Source organism: Fukomys damarensis, unplaced genomic scaffold (genome assembly GCF_012274545.1).
Source record: "Fukomys damarensis isolate Sample0158 unplaced genomic scaffold, DMR_v1.0_HiC HiC_scaffold_7, whole genome shotgun sequence".
Lineage (NCBI taxonomy): Eukaryota > Metazoa > Chordata > Mammalia > Rodentia > Bathyergidae > Fukomys > Fukomys damarensis.
The window spans coordinates 41,891,813-41,911,287 of record NW_022900919.1 but is presented as its reverse complement, the minus strand read 5'-3'; the positions used below and the strand labels follow the sequence as shown (position 1 = coordinate 41,911,287).

The 19,475-nt window shown below is 35.7% G+C and overlaps 1 protein-coding gene across 3 annotated transcripts in view; it reads right to left on the bottom strand.

Annotated features, from left to right (window-relative positions):
* The window catches only part of Rnf24 (ring finger protein 24), a 52,024-nt gene that overhangs the window by 15,032 nt on the left and 17,517 nt on the right, over positions 1 to 19,475 (bottom strand). For 2 of the 3 annotated variants that reach the window (XM_010610974.2, XM_033761211.1), the window contains exon 2: positions 6,193 to 6,342. In XM_010610974.2, the coding sequence (XP_010609276.1) occupies positions 6,193 to 6,335 (143 nt within the window). In that variant the 5' untranslated portion in view covers positions 6,336 to 6,342. Of the gene's footprint in view, positions 1 to 6,192; positions 6,343 to 8,841; positions 8,863 to 19,475 lie in introns of those variants that run through there. The other variant, XM_010610972.3, reaches the window with a different exon arrangement.

Genomic DNA, 19,475 nt, shown 5'->3' with positions numbered 1-19,475 from the left:
CCACTATACATTCTGGGTTTTCTGGGTTTTGAGACAGGGTCTCACTATGTAGTTGAGACTGACCTGGAACTCATTATGTAGCCCAGGCTGGTCTCGAACTCATAGCGATCCTCCTGCCTCAGCCTCCCAGAATGGTGGGATTACAGGCATGCGCCACCACGCCTGGCTTACATCTTTGGTTTTGTTTGTTTGTTTTGGTACCTGGGATCCAATTTAGGACCTTGTGCTTGCAAGGCCGGTGGTGGCACCACTGAGCTAAACACTGGGTCCTACATCTCAGTTTTTGTTTTTGGTACCAGAGATCAAACTCAGATCCTTGTGCTTGCGAGGCAGGTGGTGGAACCACTGAACTAACCCCCAGCCCCTCAGTTCTTATTTCTAGTTTCTCATACTAGAGAAACAATGTGGTATTTAAACATGTGTCCAATTTATTTGACTTAAGACTATGGTCTCAAGGTCCATTCATTTAGCTATAAATATTTAAAACTCACCCATCTTTATGGCAGAGTAGTACTCCACTGTATTCTTTCATTTTTTATCACATTACAACTGTATATCTTACAGTGATAAGTGTAATCACAATGTAGCACAACCATTGGCTCTTTAATTTCCAAACTTTTCATTATTCCCAAAGAAATCTGGTACCCATTAAGTAATCATGCCTTGGTTATCCTCCTTTTCCCCACCTCCTGGCAACCTCTAACCAGATTTGTCTTTATGGATTTATATATTAGTTATATAAAAACAATCATATGATATTTTCTATGGCTTTTCACTAAGCATGTTTCTGAGTTCATACACACTGCAGTATGTATCAGGACTTTAGTTTTTTATGGCTACATAATATTCCTTTATATGTATATAATTCCATTATATGCATAATTTGCATCATCTATTCATCTGTTGATGGGTATTTAATAACTTTTTCTGAATGAATAATGTAACTATAAACACTCCTTTAGAAATTTATCTTTGGAATTCCCTTTCCATTTGTCCTTGGTACATACTAAGGAGTAAAAATGCTTAACTGTTCTACCTCTTTTCCACAGCAGCAGCACTATTTTACATTCCCATCAGTAATATATGAGGATTCCCACTTTTCCACATCCTAATCACTTGTTATTTTCCATATTTTTGATTGAAGCATCCTGTAAGTATGAAGTAGTATCTTATTGTGGTTTGAATTTGCATTGTCTAAATGATCAAGATGTCAAACATTTTTTCATGTTTGTCAGTCATTTGTGTATATGGAGAATTCTTTAAATTTCCTATTTAAAAAAAAATGTTTTTGTTCTGGGGATTGAACTCAGGGCTTTGTGATTGTAAAGCAAGTGCTTTACATTCTACTACCTAGCTACATTCCTAACCTTATTTTGCATAGTATTTGAGACATCCTTTTGTTGTTGCCTTTTTTTTTTGGAACCTGGATGGAACTTTGGACCTTGCTTTTGCAAGGCAGGTGATAGAACCACTGAGCTAAATCCCCAGCCCTGCAGGCACTCTTAATATAGTCTGGATATTAAATACTTATCAGATATATGATTTGCAAATATTTTTCTTCCATTATGAAGGTTGCCTCCTTTTTTCGGGGGTGCTGGGGGTTGAACCCAGGGCCTCACACATAGTAAGCCAGTGAGCTATACCCCAGGTCTTCATAATCTTGGTAAGTTCTCCTGGATATAATTATTTTTAATTTTTTAAAAAGACAATCTTGTCCCACTATGTTGCTCAGGCTCGTCTTGAACTCCTGGACTCAACTGGACATTCTGCTCTGCCTCCCAACTGCTGAGACTACAGGCATGTGCCACCACTACTAAAGTTTTATACTTTTGACTCTTAATGTTAGGTCATTGATTCACTCTGAGTTAAGTTTTATATTATGTGGAGAGGCCCAACTTTATTATTTTGCATGTGATTATCTGGCTGTTGTGGTACCACTGGTTGAAACAACAATTTTCCTACTGAATAATTTTGGTGTCCTTGCTGAGTATTTGATTGGCATAAATGTCTGGGTTTATTTCTGGACTCTCAATTCTGATCCTTTGGTTTATAGTTCATTGTCAGTACCACAATGATTTGTGTACCTTTGTAGTGTGTCTTTGAAATCAGGAAGTATAAATTCTATTTTATTTTTCATTTTCAATATTATTTTGATTACTTGGGGCTTCTTACAATTCCAAATGAATTTAAGTTGGTTTTTCCACTTTTGGAAAAAAAAAAGCTGGAATTTGATAGGAATTTCATTAACCTGTAGATTGCCTTAAGGACAACTGCCCTCTTAACAATGCTATCTTTCAATTGAGGAACATGGGATGTCTTTCCATTTACTGTATTTAATCTTTAATTTGTTTTATCAATGTTTTATTGTTTTCTGGGTACAGGCTTTTCACCTCCATGGTCAGCTTTATTCTTAGGAATTTTATTGTTTTTTGCATGCTACTGTAAATGGACTTGTTTCTTTATGCCTCTTCCAGATTGTTCATTACTGGTGTACAGAAACACAACCAGTTTTTGTGTGTTGATCTCGTATTCTGAATTTGCTGGATTTATTAGCTCTGGTAGTTTGTTTTTGTTTTTTTTTAGAATTCTGTAGGATTTTCATTTATTTGTTGTCTGGTGCTAGAGATTGAACTCAAGGCCTTGCACATACTGAGCATGAATTCTACAGAGTCCTCTATGGGCTTTGTTTTAAAAAAAAAAAATCACTTTCCTCCCCAAGATTTTCTACACACAGAATTGTGTCTTCTGCAAATAGTTTTATTTCTTTCCATCTGTATGCTTCTATTTCTTTTTCTTGCTTAATTTCTGTGGCTAGGACTTCTAGTATAATGTTAAATAACAGTAGTAAAGCAGATAAACTCGTTGCGTTCCTGATCTTACTCTTTCATTATTGGGTATGCTATTAGCTGTGGATTTTTCATAAGTGCTTTTGTGATGTCAGTTTTGATGACCTGTATTTTTTTCTAAGAATCTATGTAATTCATCTAAAATTTCCAATATAAGGGCTGGGGATTTAGCTCAGCAAGTGCAAGGACCCGAGTTCAATCCCTGGTACCACAAAAAAAATAAAAAAATAAAATTTCCAATATGTTGGCATAGATACATAATCTTTCTGATCCTTTGATAGTTACAGAATTTGTGTTATTAATGATCCATCATTTCCCTATTCTTTTTCCTGGTTTTTCTAAATATTGATCAATTTTATTAATTTTACCAAACAACTAGCTTTTGGTTTCAATGATTTTCTCTATTATATTTGTTTTTTATTTCATTTATTTCTATGATTATCTTTATTTTCTTCTTCTTTCTTGTGCGTGTGTGTGCTATGTGTGCACGCTGTGTGTGTGCTTAGCTCCATGAAAAAAAACCTTAGGATCACTGGTTTTCAGTATTTCAGGTTTGGTACCTGAATTTAAAATTATAAATTTTCTTTATTAGGTCAAACTTATTGATCATGTAGTTCATATACTCTATAGGTTTTCTGTTTTTTGTCGGCTTATTTTACTAAAAGAAGAACACAATATACTTTTCATATAAAGAAATAAGATGAACTCCATTAATTTCACAAAATAAGGATTCATTGTAAATTCCTTTTGCTTATATGAATCTTTTTTTTTTTGGTACTGGGGATTGAACTCGGGACCTTGTGCTTTTGAGGCAGGAGGCGGAACCACTGAGCTAAATCCCTGGCCCCTACGCTTATTTGAATCTTTTAATGGGATTTTCATATTTTCCCAAAGTAGAACTTGTTATTTCCAGCCACAGAAGGAACCAATTGTGCTCACCATTTTTTTCCCAATCTGTAGCTAAAAATTCATTTGTTTTAGGACATTCTCTCTTAAATAGATGTCTTAAATAAATTCTTAAATAAACCTTGCTATTATTCTTTTAAGTTATATAAATTATTGATAGTTTAGACTGTACTATTTTATTTTGCATTGCTAAATGAATGTTTTTTTTTGTTTTTTTTTAATTTTATTGAGTTTATTGGTACATTTTAGGGATACAGTACCGATTAACAATGTTGAACAGTGCTGAAGAAAATGATAAAATCACCTAGCTTTGGGTGACTACAAACTTGTAGCCTCCATGCTCAGCCTGACTCTCCTTGCTCTCTTCCTTCTGTCTGTTCTGCTCAGAATCTGTTTCCATGTAGTGGTTGTTTCAAATCCCTGCCATTCTCTTCAAGTTTTCCCCTACCACATCCTCCCCATCATTCAAATGTCAATTTTCTATTCCACAGAGAAAGAATGAGAGTTGTCAGACACATAAGCTCCCTCGCTCTGGGTCTCACAGATTCACACAGGTCCTTTACAGTTATCCTCCTCTCTTTCTTAGGAGAAGTATTCTCCTGCTTAGCACTACTACTACTTTATCTCTTAGGCATGTCTCTTTTCATGTCCATAATTTATTCCTCACAGATCCTCCATAACCAGCTCATTCTATTATGTTTATAAATTTCTACAAAAGTCTACCTTATAAAGAAAAGAAACATCAAAATACTACCTTGATTTTACAGCAATTGCCTTTTCCTCAACCTTATCTTTCCTCAGCCAAAGTTCTTCAAGGAGGTTAAAATTTCTTTTATCTATTTTCATCTGCTAGTCAGGCTTTGTACCACAATAGCTTGCCTGCCTTTATTCCCCCTACCTCATGCTACTCAACCTTTTCTAACAAAGATTATGGATATAAATTTAATTGTCAAATATAATAGAAACTTCAAATCTTACCTTACTGAACTTCCTTGGAAGCAGCTGACATAAATAACACTATTGAAATGGTACTTGTAGGGTACCTATCTCATGATTTTCCTTTCATTTCCTGCTATCTCTTCCCAGAATCTTTTTAATTTAATTTTATTTTTTGAGACACGGTCTCACTATGTAGCCCAGGCTGGCCTTGAACTCTTGGCAATCCTCCTGCCTCAGCCTCCCAAGTGCTAGGATTACAGGCTTATGCCACCACGCCTAGCACTTCCTAGAATTTTTTATGGGATTCTCTTAAATATCAGCATTTTCCTACAACTCTGTCCTGGACCCATTTTATTTCATTGTGACATAATCTCTCTATTTCTAGTCTTCACTTGCATGTTACAGACCTATATCTTCAACCATCTGACCAAAACCTAAAAAATTATAAGCAGCCAATATAGCTTATGATATATGAGGTGCAATTACATTTTGTGAGAATTTTCAGAAAAGATTCACTTTCTATGAAGAATGGAAATGTCAGAATATCAGAAACCGAACACTAACTTCGTTTAAATTTGACCACTGAGGTGTGGGTTGTAGCTCAGAGGTACAGCATCTGCCTGGCAAGAGTGACTGACTTCAATTCCCAGTACCAGAAAACAACAACAACAACAGAACTGACTAGTAGTCAATGTGAACACCCTAAAACACTAGTAGCAATAACAAATAATTGCTGAAAGACATCAGATGATGTTATTTATTTTAATGATAATCACATATTGTACAAATACTAAAAACTATTAAATGTATAGCTGTTTAATAAAATTCAATTTTCTATTCTTTTACTCCAAAAAGCTCTTTGAAGAATACCAAGTAAAATATTTTATAGGCTCACTTTTGGCTTTGAGAATTAGGTCCCATTTAAAAACTGAAAAAGTAAAAATATTTAAATAACTGTGAGTCAATCAACCATGAATCTTTTCTGGCCAAATTTATTTCCCCTCCAGTGAGTTGTTACCTGCTGTTACTTGTCTCCACATGTACTTTTGGTCATGTAGAATATTTAGTGTTTTAGGCAGAAAATAAATCACTTGAGCACCTAACTAATTCGACAACAAATAGAAGTTTGAAATCCTAAGTGACCCCAAGAAGCTTTTTAAAGGCATGATCTTGTCTTGGATACTATTTTTTGATCCCTAAGGACTTTAAAGCAATTTTGAAATCCCTGTGAAAGTAGGTTAAATCTTGGGACAGACAATGACATGAGTGCATCCACACTAGGTGCTAATGTGCTGGAAAAATTAATATGGACAATTTTTTTCTACAGAGTGAAATATACCTCATCAACAGATAGGACTCAAGCCTGTATAAAGGTGTATGACTGATTAGAGGAGATTAAACCCTATTAACTTTTAGAAAATTTGCCCATTATCACGTTTTAAATGAAGGCAAAATTTGATTGTTTAACATATTTTGAAGTAACACAGAAGAAACTGATTACCTAATCAGGTAGCAACAGAAGAGTAAACTAAGAATGAAGACAAATATAGCAGTGCCAAAAACCACAATATATATGTTGAGAGGCAGATTCTGGAATCCAATATTAGGCATCCTGAAGTTGTAGTGTGGGAAATCCGAGCTCATGGATGAACTATAAGGGAAGAAAAGAATGGAAAAAAAAATCAGGCATAAAGATTAAGAAGCAAAACAGCATTATACATTTATTTTTTCTTTTTTGGTATTTTTGAAACAAGGTCTCGTTGTATAGCCCAGGCTGGTTTCAAATTTGTGATCCTTCTGCCTCAGCCACCATTACGTGCCACAGTGGAAAAAACCGAGCTCATGGATGAACTATAAGGGAAGAAAAGAATGGAAAAAAAAATCAGGCATAAAGATTAAGAAGCAAAACAGCATTATACATTTATTTTTTCTTTTTTGGTATTTTTGAAACAAGGTCTCGTTGTATAGCCCAGGCTGGTTTCAAATTTGTGATCCTTCTGCCTCAGCCACCATTACGTGCCACAGTGGAAAAAAGCAAAGGCAAAGGCAAAGGCAAAAGCAAAAGTTTACTAAAAAAAAAAAAAAAAAGTTTTCTAATGCTTGACCTTATTTGAAACAAATAATGATAGACAAAGTGTTAATATTCTTGCCACTCATTCACTCGTCCATCATAGTCATTTAGTTTATTATGTATGTGACATTATTCTAGAGATTCTATATAAAAAGCTTTAAAATTGTATCCCTTCACTAAAAGGCATTTCACTGAAATAACGGCAATAATCAATATTCATGCAAACACTCAATCTCAGGGTTCAAGAAGAAATAAATTTTTAAAGATTTTTCAAACTCAACCTGAATCTATCTTTAAAATAGCAGTATTTATGGTCTGGGCATTTAGCTCAGAGGTTCTGCCTCCTGCCTTTCAAGCCCAAGGACCTGAGTTCGATCCCCGGTACCAACGCCTCCAAATAGCAATATTTATAATGGTAAAAATATTAAAAATAACTTGGACACTTAGCAAAAAGGTGATTATATAATTAAGTACAGCTATGTGTTAGAATATTATGAGGTCATGAAAACTTATATTTTTAGTAAATTTTAATGTCAAAAACAAAAATACACCTGGGAAAAATGAAACAGGATACAATTACATATAAAATATAAAACCAATTTTGTGTGTGTGATGACAGAAAAAACCTGAAAAGCCAAGGTATCAAGATGCTAACAGTGGCTTATGGTTTAGGAGTCATTTTTATTTTCTTCTTACTTTTTAAAAATTCCTTTTAATAAGTCAGGCCCTATTCTAAGTATTTTACTGGCATTATTTTACTTAATCTTCACAACAAATTTCTGTGGTAGGTACTATAATTTCTTCCCATGTTACAGATAAGAAAAGTAAAGCTAACAAGAGTTTTGGTCACATGCCACAGCCAGCCACCTATGTATGTGAGCTGGGGCCTCTCCAAGTCCAAAACTAGTGCTCTCAGCCTATATGCTCCACAGCCTTTTTCATGTTACTTTTGTGACCAGAAAACAGCGAATGTTTAAAAACTGAAAAGAGGAATATTTATGTTGATTTGCTTGGTAGTACTTACTGGTTACTATACAGATAAAATTCACAAATGGAAGCTGCTTTGTCCTTAGTGATGTGCTATAATGATAAAGTGACTCATCATATCTTTTCACTACTTTGTTGTTTTGAGTCCTTACAAAATGAAAAGCTCCTGCCAGACTTGGTTCTTAAGACCAAAGACTGATAAATGAATCATAGTTCACCTTCTTCTTCTTCTTCTTCTTTTTTTTTTTTTAATTTGGTAACAGGGATTGAAATCAGGACCTTGTGCTTGCAAGGCAGGAGCAGCACCACTGAGCATTAAATCCCCAGACCTGATGATAACTGAATCGTAACTATGACTCCTACCAAAATCAAAACAAAACAAAACCTTATCAAACAAATACAATTTTTACTTTTATTTATCTATGGTAATTGAGAAATGTGTCCACAGATCTTTAGTGTCCTTGTTGGCTGCCAGAGAGTATATTTACACTACTGACATAGTTAGATGCTGACTGTATGTGAAACCTTAGTCTTATCATTACTTTAATTTCCAGCCTCTAATGACCTATGCCAGGAAGTTACAGTTGCAAAGAACAACTTCACTGCATGGAGTCTATTCCCTGAGAGCTGTCATTCATTTTGGCTTGGTTAAACCAAGTGCTTTAGCCAACTATATAATTTCCTTTTACCTACTCTCAGATCTTGAGAAAGGAAGAAGGCTAGAGTTAAAGAATACGAAATACACATAACACATACACTTTAGAGTACACAGACATCACAGCTCTATGAAGCTTAGCTGCTAACTTTCACATTGCTGACAGGGCCTCACATGATAACCCTTGCCATAGTCAAGACTTAGATAGATGACTGTTCTTCGATCCTTAAGAAATGTCTCGTCCAGACAAACTGGGCTTGCTAAAATACTTCTCAGCCTACAAAGAAGAGATTAAACATCAATCCTAGGTGGGCTAAGAGAGGAAACAGACAGGTGGAAAAAGGGACATGTTTAGTCAGCAAATCTGGATACTTATTTCCAGGATGTCACTAAGCTAAATGTCAGTACTTGTCCAAACTGTACTTCAATTTTCTCACCTCTCAATGGGAAATTCTACTGGCTTGAAAGAATTCCTGGTATGATAAAATGACATAGTAGAAATCAAAGAGTCTACTATATGTAGGAAATGTTTTTAGGGCTTTTAAAGATGACTCCCAGTCCAAGATAACTATAGATTCACAGGAAGATGTAATATACAGTGTCTGCAAAAAAAAAATGTATACACGCATCAAGAAAGGACAAATATTATGGTGTTTTCTTATACAGATGTGACCCTCATACGGCGGATCCTAAAGAATGTTGAATATTGCAGAAAAGCCACTACACTCCTAGCTCTTAGAAAAAGAAATTGAAAAATGCACGTACAGCAGTCTCAATGGACCAAGGTTACCCAAACAGCAGTTCACCATACTAATAAATGTCTGGAAGCTAATGGCCACCACTTTGAGCATCTCTTGTAATTGTAGAGGCCAAAGTTAATTTGTACTAATCTCATGATGTCTCAATAAATTTAGTATTAAAATATTTATACAAATTTTCTTTTCCTGAAGTGTGTACATACTTTTTGGTAGACTCTGTATAACACAGACAGGCTAGGTGCGGTGGTGCACACCTGTGATCCCAGTTACGTGGGAGGCCAAGGTAGGAGGATATCAAGTTTGAATCCAGCCAGGGTAACTTAGCAAGATCCTGTCTCAATATAAAATAAAAAGGGTTGGGGATATAGCTCAGTGGCAGATTGCTTGCCTAGAGTGTGTGAGGCCCTGGGTTCAATTGCCAGCACAGCTAAATAAATAAATGTACATTGTCCAGTTCCCTGTGATAGTAAACATTTACCATATAATATCTCGACAATATATTATTTATATATAACCCTAACATCATACTGCAAGCAGCTATTTTGTTTGATAGAACTTACCAAACTTACTTAGATTTCTCTTTTACATGCACTAATCTCTCATAATAGTTAGGATACTGAACAGTTCTAACACTAGGAAGATCCCTAGTGTCACCTTTTTATAACCAAATACATGTCTGCCCTTCAACTGTATGTTCACTTTCACCCTTGGCACCTCACTTCTGGCAACAACCAAACTGTCTTCCATTTATAAAATTCTGTCATTTCAAAAATGATATATAGGGGCCGGGGATTTAGCTCAGTGGTTCCACTGCCTGCCTCTCAAGCACAAGATCCTGAGTTTGATCCCTGGCACCAAAAAAAGAAAGAAAAAATGATAAATAAGTAAATTAATAAAGTACGTAACTTTCTTGAGTTAGCTTCTTTTACTCGGCATAGTTTTCTGCCCATTCACCCAAGGTGTTACGTATATTAATAGTTACTTTTATTGCTGAGTAGTATTCCATGCTATGAGTTTGTTTAACCGTTCATCTCTTGGGGGACATCTATTTGGGTTGTTTCCAAGTTTTGGCGATTACATTTAATAAAGCTGCTATGAACATCCAGGTACAGTTTCTGTGTAAATGTATTCCTATGTGAAAAATGCTCAAGAATGCATTTTTGAATGTATGTAAAAGTCATAAATGACTGATATCAGTACAGATCCTGCAGACATCAGAAGTATAAGGTTATACAGATATACAGACACAAATTTTTTTTTTTTTTTGAGACGGGGTCTTACTATGTAGTTGAGACTGACCTGGAACTCACTATGTAGCTCAGGCTGGTCTTGAACTCACAGCAATCCTCCTGCCTCAGCCTCCCCAGTGCTGGGATTACAGGTGCGCACCAATACGCCCGGCCTGAATTCATCATTTAAAGACTCATTATAAAATATCAGTAAGACATTTTTGTTAATAAAGTTTATTAAATTTAGATGAAAAGAAAGGTAAGGGAATTAAAATAGCTACAACAATTCTGAAAACAGAATAAAAAGAATCAGTTTACCCAACTTAAAGACCTATCACAACTACAGTAATTAAGGCGATGTGGTACTGATAAGAACAGATAAACAAATCAATGGAACAAAATACAGAACCCAAAAATAGATCTACTTAGTGTAAATATTTTTTCAGGAAATGCAAAATTAATCAATGATAAAGAATAGTCATTTTGGAGCTGGAGATATAGTGGTTGAGGACTTAACCCAGTATGTGCAAGGCCCTGGGTTTGAGTCCTTGCATGAGAAAAACAAAACAAAAGAAAAGAATAATTTCCTCAACAATGGGTGCTGGATACCAGGCGTAGCAGAGTAGGAGGATTGCTGCCAGTTTGAGGCCAGCCTGGATTATATAGCGTGACCCTTTCTCAAAAAGGGGGCAAGGAGTGCTGCAGCAATGGGATATCCACAGGCAAAAAACTGAACTGTGATCTTAACCTCTCTCACACAAAATAACCCCAAATGGATCTGGGCTTACTTATAAAATTCAAAACTACAATACAGTTAGCAAAAACACAGAAAAAACATTGAGATCTAGCATTACACAAAGGAGTTTGATAGCAAAAGCATGGACCATAAAAGAACAAATTGATAAGCTGGACATTACACAAACAAAACCAAACAAAAAGACCCAACAAACCTCTGTCTTATGAATGTCCTGTTATGAGCTATAAAGATCAGTTGGTCAAACAACCAATATGATCTCAAAAAGATATGTTGAAGTCAGAACTCAGTATTTCAGAACACAACCTAATTTGGAAGAGTTGTTGTAGATGTAATTAATCAGTAAGTTGAAATCGTACAGTGTCAGTAGATCTTTAAATTAGTATGACGTATGTCCTTCCAGGAAGAAATGTGACCCAAAGAGACAGACATATAAGGGAAGAATGCCATGTGACTATGCAAGCACAGTGCAAAGCAGCAATAAGCAAAGATCACTTGCTAACATCAGATGCCTAGAGAGATGGAACTGATGTTTTCTCAGACCCCTCAGAAGGGACTAACTCTGCCAACATCTTAGTTTCACACTTATGGATGCCAGATCTATGAGATCCTGTTGTTTTCAGCCACCAGTCTATGGTACTTTGTTAGGGCAGACCTGGGGCACTAGTAAACAGTTCTACTAGAAAATGGGCAACAGAGGATATCACTAAAGAGGATTTACATATGGTAAATAAGCACATGAAAATAATTAAAAATCATTAGTCATCAGGAAAATGCAAATTAGAACTACAATGTCATTACATACACCTATCAGAATGACAAAAATAAAACATTGCTGGCAAAAATTTAGAGAAAAGAGAACATTCATATCTTGGTGGAATGTAACATGGTAAAGGCAACCCAAAAAACAGTGTGGCAGTTTCTTATAAAAGTAAACAAACAACTCCAACAATTCAGCAATTACACTCCTGTACATCTATCTATTCCAGTGAAATGAAAAGTTATGTCTATCTACAAACCTCTACATGAATATTCATAGATTTATTTATAACAGGCCAAAACTGAAAAGAACCCAGGTGTCCCTTAGCAAAAAGCCCGCGGTATATGCTTACAATGGATTACCACTCAGCGATAAAAAGTAACCAATTGCTAATAGATGCAATAATCTGGATCACTCAATAATTATACTGAATGAAAAAAGTGAATCTCAAAGGTTACATATTTTATTTGCACACTGATATAATAAAGTCCTTTGAAATTAGAAAATTATAGAACTAGAGAACAAATTAGAGGTTGTTATGAGTTGAGAGAGCAAGAGCAGGAGGAAATGAGCATGGCTAGACTGGGGCAACATAAATCCTTGATGTGGTGGAAATGCCTGTATAATGACGAGCAAAACCAGTGCCCTGGTTATGATACTGTACCACACTTTTGTGATATATGTTATCACTAGGAAAAACTGTACAAAGGGTACCCGACTTCTTTATTATTTCTTACAGACTCATGTGAATCTAGTTATTTCAAAATAAAAATTTAATTAACAAACACAATGGAACAACATATTTGAAGTCTGTTGGAAAATAACTGTGACAGTAGAACTCTCTGATCTAGCCAAGCTATCTTTCATCTGCACAGGCAATAAACAAATGGAACAAACAAACAAAACAAAGAAGGGAGGGAAGCAGGCAGGTATTTTAGTATGTACAAATATACTTCTTTTTCTCTCTATAGATAATTATTCTACTGAATGAAGCTTTCAGAGTGATCAGGATTCAGATTATTTCAGCAAAACTGGTAAAATGAGAATGGGAGAAAATAAAAACAAATTATGCTAAAAGTTTCATTGTGAAACTGTATTACTGAATTCACAAAACTGTTAAAAGATATAAGTCCAAATGTGTTAAAATGTAGTACATCTAGTTTGCAGGTCCTATGCAAATAAGATGTGATACTTCTCATTATCTGTGAGGAAAAGGAAGCAAAGAAAACTGGATCATTTCAGCAAAATCTAGAAAGGAACGAAAGGGAGAAGGGGAATCAAAAGAAAGCAAGTGACAGAATATAAAACAAAACGATAGGAACAAGTTATAGAAAAAAACCTTACAGACCACATTTTGTGACAATAATATAACACAATTAACTACAAAAGAAATTAACCAGGTGTGGTGGTGCACACCTGTAATTCTAGCACTCTGAGGATGAGGCAAGAGATGCCCAGTTAGAACAGATGGAACGAAGGGAGGGAGGGAGGGAACAAACCAAGGGACAAACATAGAGGAAAACTAACTATGTAACTTTTAAAAATTTGGAGTGATTTTTGGTTTCAGATAATCAAAACAAATCACAGGCCAATTAGAAATAAATTATGTTATAAGCCAGGTGTGGAGGCACATGCCTGTAATCCCAGCATTTGGGAGGCTGAGGCAGGAGGATTGCTGTGAGTTCGAGACCAGCCTGGGCTACAGAGTGAGTTCCAGGTCAGTCTTAACTATATAGTGAGACCCTGTCTCAAAAAAAACAAAACAAAACAAAACAAAAAAACAGCCCCCCCAAAAGAAATAAATTATGTTATAGGGAAAAAGCCTTGTACTGAGAGAATTCATAACTTTAAAATTTTATATTATCAATTTAAAATGAACTGAATAATTCAACTTTAGAAGATAGAAAAAGAATAAATCAAAAAAGAAACTACAGAAGAAATTAATAAAGGTTAAAACAAAAATAGATAAATTAAGACAAAAAGTCAAAGGGAGTTGAATCAATCAACAAAAATATCAATCAGAAAAAGAAACTACTGTTGTTCTGAGATTTTAAAAAATCTGTTAAGAGAATTCAAGTACTGATTTCAAAATCTATATTAAATGGATTTTATAGGAATATAAATAACAAAAACGTGCTAAAAGAAAACATAATTATGGAGAAATGTCTAAAAAATGGCCCCAGGCCCTGAAGGCAATGGAAATGACTCTCACTAAGCTTGCAGAGAATTCCTCTGCTATGAAACTAATTCAGAGGTAGAACATAAGATCCTAATGAGATAACTGACATTGTGAAATGGGAACAAAAGGGCTAAAGGTGTAGAGAAGGTGGGATGGGTAGGGGAAGGGTAATAAGGGAAAAGAAAAAAATGTGAGAAAATGAAAAGATGGAAATAAAGTGTTTGTAAATGGGGAGGGGAGGAGGGGGTGAAAGGAGGGCAGGGACAAGGGGAAAAAATGAGAACCAAGACCTGTCATGTAAAGGTGCAAGATTGCAACAATGAATGTAACTGTACTGTATACCTAAAATGTACCAATAAATTCAATTTTAAAAAAAGAAACTAATTCAGAGGATAGTGAGGAAACATCAGAATGCATCTTGATTCATTTTAACTCATTTAAAGAGGTGACCATAATTCTGAAATCAAAACTATACATCAAAGACTCTTTCCATTTTTCCCTTTTCTCATATTTTTTCTTTTACCTTATTTCCTTTCCCCTACTCTTCCCACTTCCCCTACCTTTAAAGTATTTTTCTTTACTCAAAAATAAACACTTGAGGACTACTGATGTGTAGCTCTGACTTCACTAGAAAATTTCCTATTTCTTTGATCTCTTTGGGTTTTGGCATTGGATTAGAATTTTTGAAAATGAACCGGAGCTATGTGAGGGTGTGGTGCTATAGGGACATAGCTAAATCAACAGACAGTAGTAGAAACAGCAGGAAAAGTAATCAACATGTAGCTGAAGACACACACTCAGCAGCCCTTCACCAACCACAGAGTTAGAGCAATAAATCATCTGTAATAGGGACTTAGAATTGCTTTTAGATCCCTCATGTGTAAAATAAGAAAAATAAAATTCTCATAGGTAGTTGGCAAAACTACTTAAATATTCTGTCTAATCTTGTTTTCAATTAGTTATAGAATAATTTACTTTTGAAAAAAACTACAATGTCCAAGTCATATAATTGGTGGGGACACTGTATCTCTTTAGGCTCCTCTTGAAAATAGTTCTATGGATTCCACTGGCAGCTGTGGCTTTAAATTTCAGAACTAACCCATTTGAGGCTTTCATATTTGAAATTCTCTTCCTATTATCATGATTTCCAAAGCAAAAGAGTGGGACAATGTCTAAAATAATACACAAGAAAAACTTCTAGATTAAAAGTACTCTACAATGTTCAACTTAATGCTTTGGTTTGTCATACTAGTTTGGATCCAAACTGATTTTTAATGCTGAAAGATTAAAAATTATAAGCACAGTTATAAATACATTATTTATAAATTTTGACTGTACCCAATGTAGCAATACAATTATGTAGAGAAATATGTAAAATGAGCTAGTCTAACATATAATCCATGGAACCTGGTAATCTTTTTCTCCAAGCAATTCTTTAGGATAGTAATCAAAATGAACATTTTGTATAGTGTTTTACAGTTTATGACTAAGATTTACATACATGGATGTTATTTCATCTTCATAATCACCACAGAGCGAGTATTACGCATTCCAATAGTCAAATGATAAAACAGACACTCAGAAAAGGCAAACTTACTGACCAAACTTAAGTACTAGTGAGTGGTGGAAGGGACTAAAATCCACATCTGAATCTTGTGAGACCCTACTGCCTTCTATGGACCTTACTAAACTTACACCAAACCAGCAGGGTTAGAACAGATGCACAACTCAAACAACTTCTGTGTTTGGTTCCCATGGACAGTCAGCACGTTCATGCACCCTGGGTCACTTTTATGGTCTTAGAGACTAGAGCCACCAGCAGAGCCAATATCACACTTCCTAGATACTATGGGGACAATGTATCCAGTTTTTGTTTTTAAATGATTTATAGAAAAGTTGCAAGAGTTCCCATACTCTTCACGTGAATACCCCTTAATACTAAATAAAATCATAATGCAAAGACAGGAAATGCAATGATGGGTATAATATTATTAATTAAAATAAGACTTTATTCAAATTTTACCTGTTTTTTCCATTTATCCTTTTTCCTGTTGTAGGATCTAATCCAGGATTCCACATTGCATTTAGTTATATTTAATTTTTAGTCTCTTCCAATCTGTGACAAAGAACTACATCTTCTACATTAAAATTAATCCAGGTCTTTTTATTGTGAAAATGTCATTGTATTTCTGGAATAAGCACTGAATATTGAAAACTTGCCTTGGGAATTGCTGGGTCTATGTGGTAACTAAGAATATATCCTGAAAAAAAGAGCCAGAGTGATCCTAAAGATAGAATAGTCACTCTCTAAATAAAGAGAACAGACTGTCATAATCTCAATAAGTCTTGGTATTTAAGACACCTGCCCATAAGAAAACAAATTAGTTCCTAGGAAAGCACAGGGCACCATATAGATTAGACATCAATAAAACTCTGTTTAATGGAACAGTCATGAAAGATTCCATTTGTTTTTAAAGAACTTGAGTTTGTTCAATCTTTAGAGAAGGTAAATTAATAACTAATTTCAAGTATACAAAAGTTACTAGATAACACTAAATCTTCTCAATATGTGGCCCCTTTTTCTAATTTGTAGTATAAAAGTTGTGCTGGAGGGCCGGGGATTTAGCTCAGCGGTTCAGTGGCCTGCCTTGCAAGCACAAGGATCTGAGTTCAATCCCCAGTACAAAAAAAAAAAAAAAGTTGCTGTGCTGTGAGTGACCCTAGTTCAAACTCTGAACCCTAGAGAAGGTTTTTGAGTCTTTAAGCCCTATTCATATTACTCTGGGAGAAGTGGTAAAAGTGTCTTCTATAAACAACAAGTTCTCTTTTTACTCTTGAGGGTTCTGGATTAACTTAAGTACATTAATTCCAGGAATTTACTGGTGAAATATATGTGTGTGTGTGTGTGTGTGTGTGTGTGTGTGTGTGTGTTTGCGCAAGCGCGTGTGCATGTGTTTTGCTGGAATGAAAGCTAAGCACACTTTCTACCACTGTGCTAGGTGTCCAGCTTACTGGTAAATTCTTAATTACAACAAAAAGGTACCAGTTTTCCTAGAATTTCTATAGGTAATTAGAATTCCTGAATAAGAAAGATAAGAGGCATAACCATATGTATCAAGTTTAGTAAACCACTAAGTTTAGTAAACTGTAAGCAATTTTATAGTGGTTTAAAAAAAAAGAAAAATTTAAGATTCTGTCATTGCAAAGCTGTAAGAATGAGAACAAACATTGTCACCAATACTTTAGAAATTCATCAGTAGGAAGTGAGAGTAAACCACAGAAAGCTCCATGGAAATAAGTGGTCTCCCAGCAAAATACCACAGCAGAGGCATTAACCCTGCAGGACTAGTTTACCAACCTCAATCAGGACTACGAGCAAGTCTCGATTTCCCATCAGTAAATGGTGACAGGGTATGTCTGGCACAGAGTGCTCAAAATTGCCATCAAGTTTTTCTCTTGATTTACTGGTGAAGAGGTTGGTATTAAGGTTAATGTCTGAATTTTCCTGAGTAAGGAATCATTTCGGACTGAAGCCACATGTGGGCCTGGGTCACTTTGGGTCACAGTGGATTCCTTTCTGAAGTGACAGGTAGAGTATGAAATCGGGATAAATAGCATTAGTTTAGGTACATTTTGGTACCAGGGATCAAACTCGGGACCTTGTGCTTGCCAGGCAGGCAGAGCACCACTGAACTATATCCCCAGGCTAATTTATTTTTTATTTTATTTTATTTTTTGTTTTTTTGAGACAGGGTCTCACTATGTAGTTGAGACTGACCTGGAACTCACTATGTAGCCCAGGCTGGTCTCGAAATCACAGTGATCCTCCAGCCTCAGCTGGGATTACAGGCCTGTGTCACCACGCCCAGCCTCCCCAGCCTAATTTAGGTACATTTCTTCAACATAATTTCCAGATGGCTAATCTGTAAAAATTAAAAACCTATCAATTTTTGGTTCTTAATTTTGTAGAAGAAAAATTCTATGATGCTCATGACTGACTCAGCAATCCTCAAATAGTTATAAATCCAGCTGTGTGTACATAGGGGGCACTGGAGACTGAGCACAGAGCCTTGCACAAACTAGGCAAGTACTGTGTCACTGACCTACTAACCAGCCCCCTCCCACTCTTATTTTTATTATTTTCAGACAGGGTATTGCTAAATTGCTCCGGCTGGCCTCAAATGCTAAGATTCTCCTGCCTCAGCCTCTTGAGTACCTCAGAATATAGACATGTGTGCCAAGTGTCCAGCTCAGGCTGCTTTTTTCTTTTTCTTTTTTGGTGCCGGGGATTGAATTTAGGCCCTTGCGCTTACGAGGCAGACAGCGAAACCACTGAGCCCAATTCCCAGCCCCTCAGGCTGCTTTTTATATACTCTGACCAGGTATAATCCTCTTTATTTCTAGATATTACAGTTCTAGGCATTGCCTCAAAAGCCTTCCTTTGCTACCAGTAGTGCCTTGTTCTTTTAAGAAAACTCCATCATTAAGATGATTTTAAGGGGGGCCAGGGATTTAGCTCAGTAGTTCTGCTGCCTGCTTCCCAAGCACAGTGTTGCAAGTTCAATCCCTGGTACAAAAAAAAAAAAAAAAAAAAAAAAAGATGATGCTAAGGGCTGCGGATTTAGCTCAGTGGTTCTGTGCTTGCCTTCAAGCACAAGGTCCTGAGATCCTGAGTTCAATCAAAAGATGATTTTTAGGAAGAGAATGGAACAACTGAGACAATGTGGCAGATGAGGTATGTTAGTTCAATATTCTGTGGGGTGAGTCAGGTTCTGTCAACTTTATATTCTGAAAAACTCTAAAAAGGTCAGTCATTCCAGAACAGTGAATAATTTCTCCCTAAATGGCTTTTAAAGAGTAAAGACTTGTGGCATCATTAGTCCCAGAAGCTTTATTTCCTTTTGTAAAAAACATTTTACTAAGCCACACATGAGGTAGTACATATGTCTAATCCTAGCACTCTGAGAGGCTGAGCAGGAGGATTACAGGTTTGAGCCCAGACTGGACAACTTAGTGAGATCCTGTCTCAAAGTGTAAAATAATAAAAAAAATTTTTTTAAAAGCTAGGGATATAGCTTAGTGTGAAGACCTGGATTCAATCCCCAGTACAAGATAAAATAACCAGACCACTACTATAATTTTTAACTGTAGAGTACTATTGCTTTCATTTTACAGGTGGATATATTAGAATGTACTGATTTTCTGTCCTATAAGATCAGGAAGGAGAGAAGGGTATCTCATGTCAGACAGACAAAGCCATCAAGGTATATGTTTCCAGAAATGTCACATATATCTAGGGGTGGGTCTATTCCCTGTTTATCATTTTCCTCAAGGGCTAATATGCTCTGTGGAAAAATTTATACTAACTCAACTCACAAGAGGTTGGTTCAT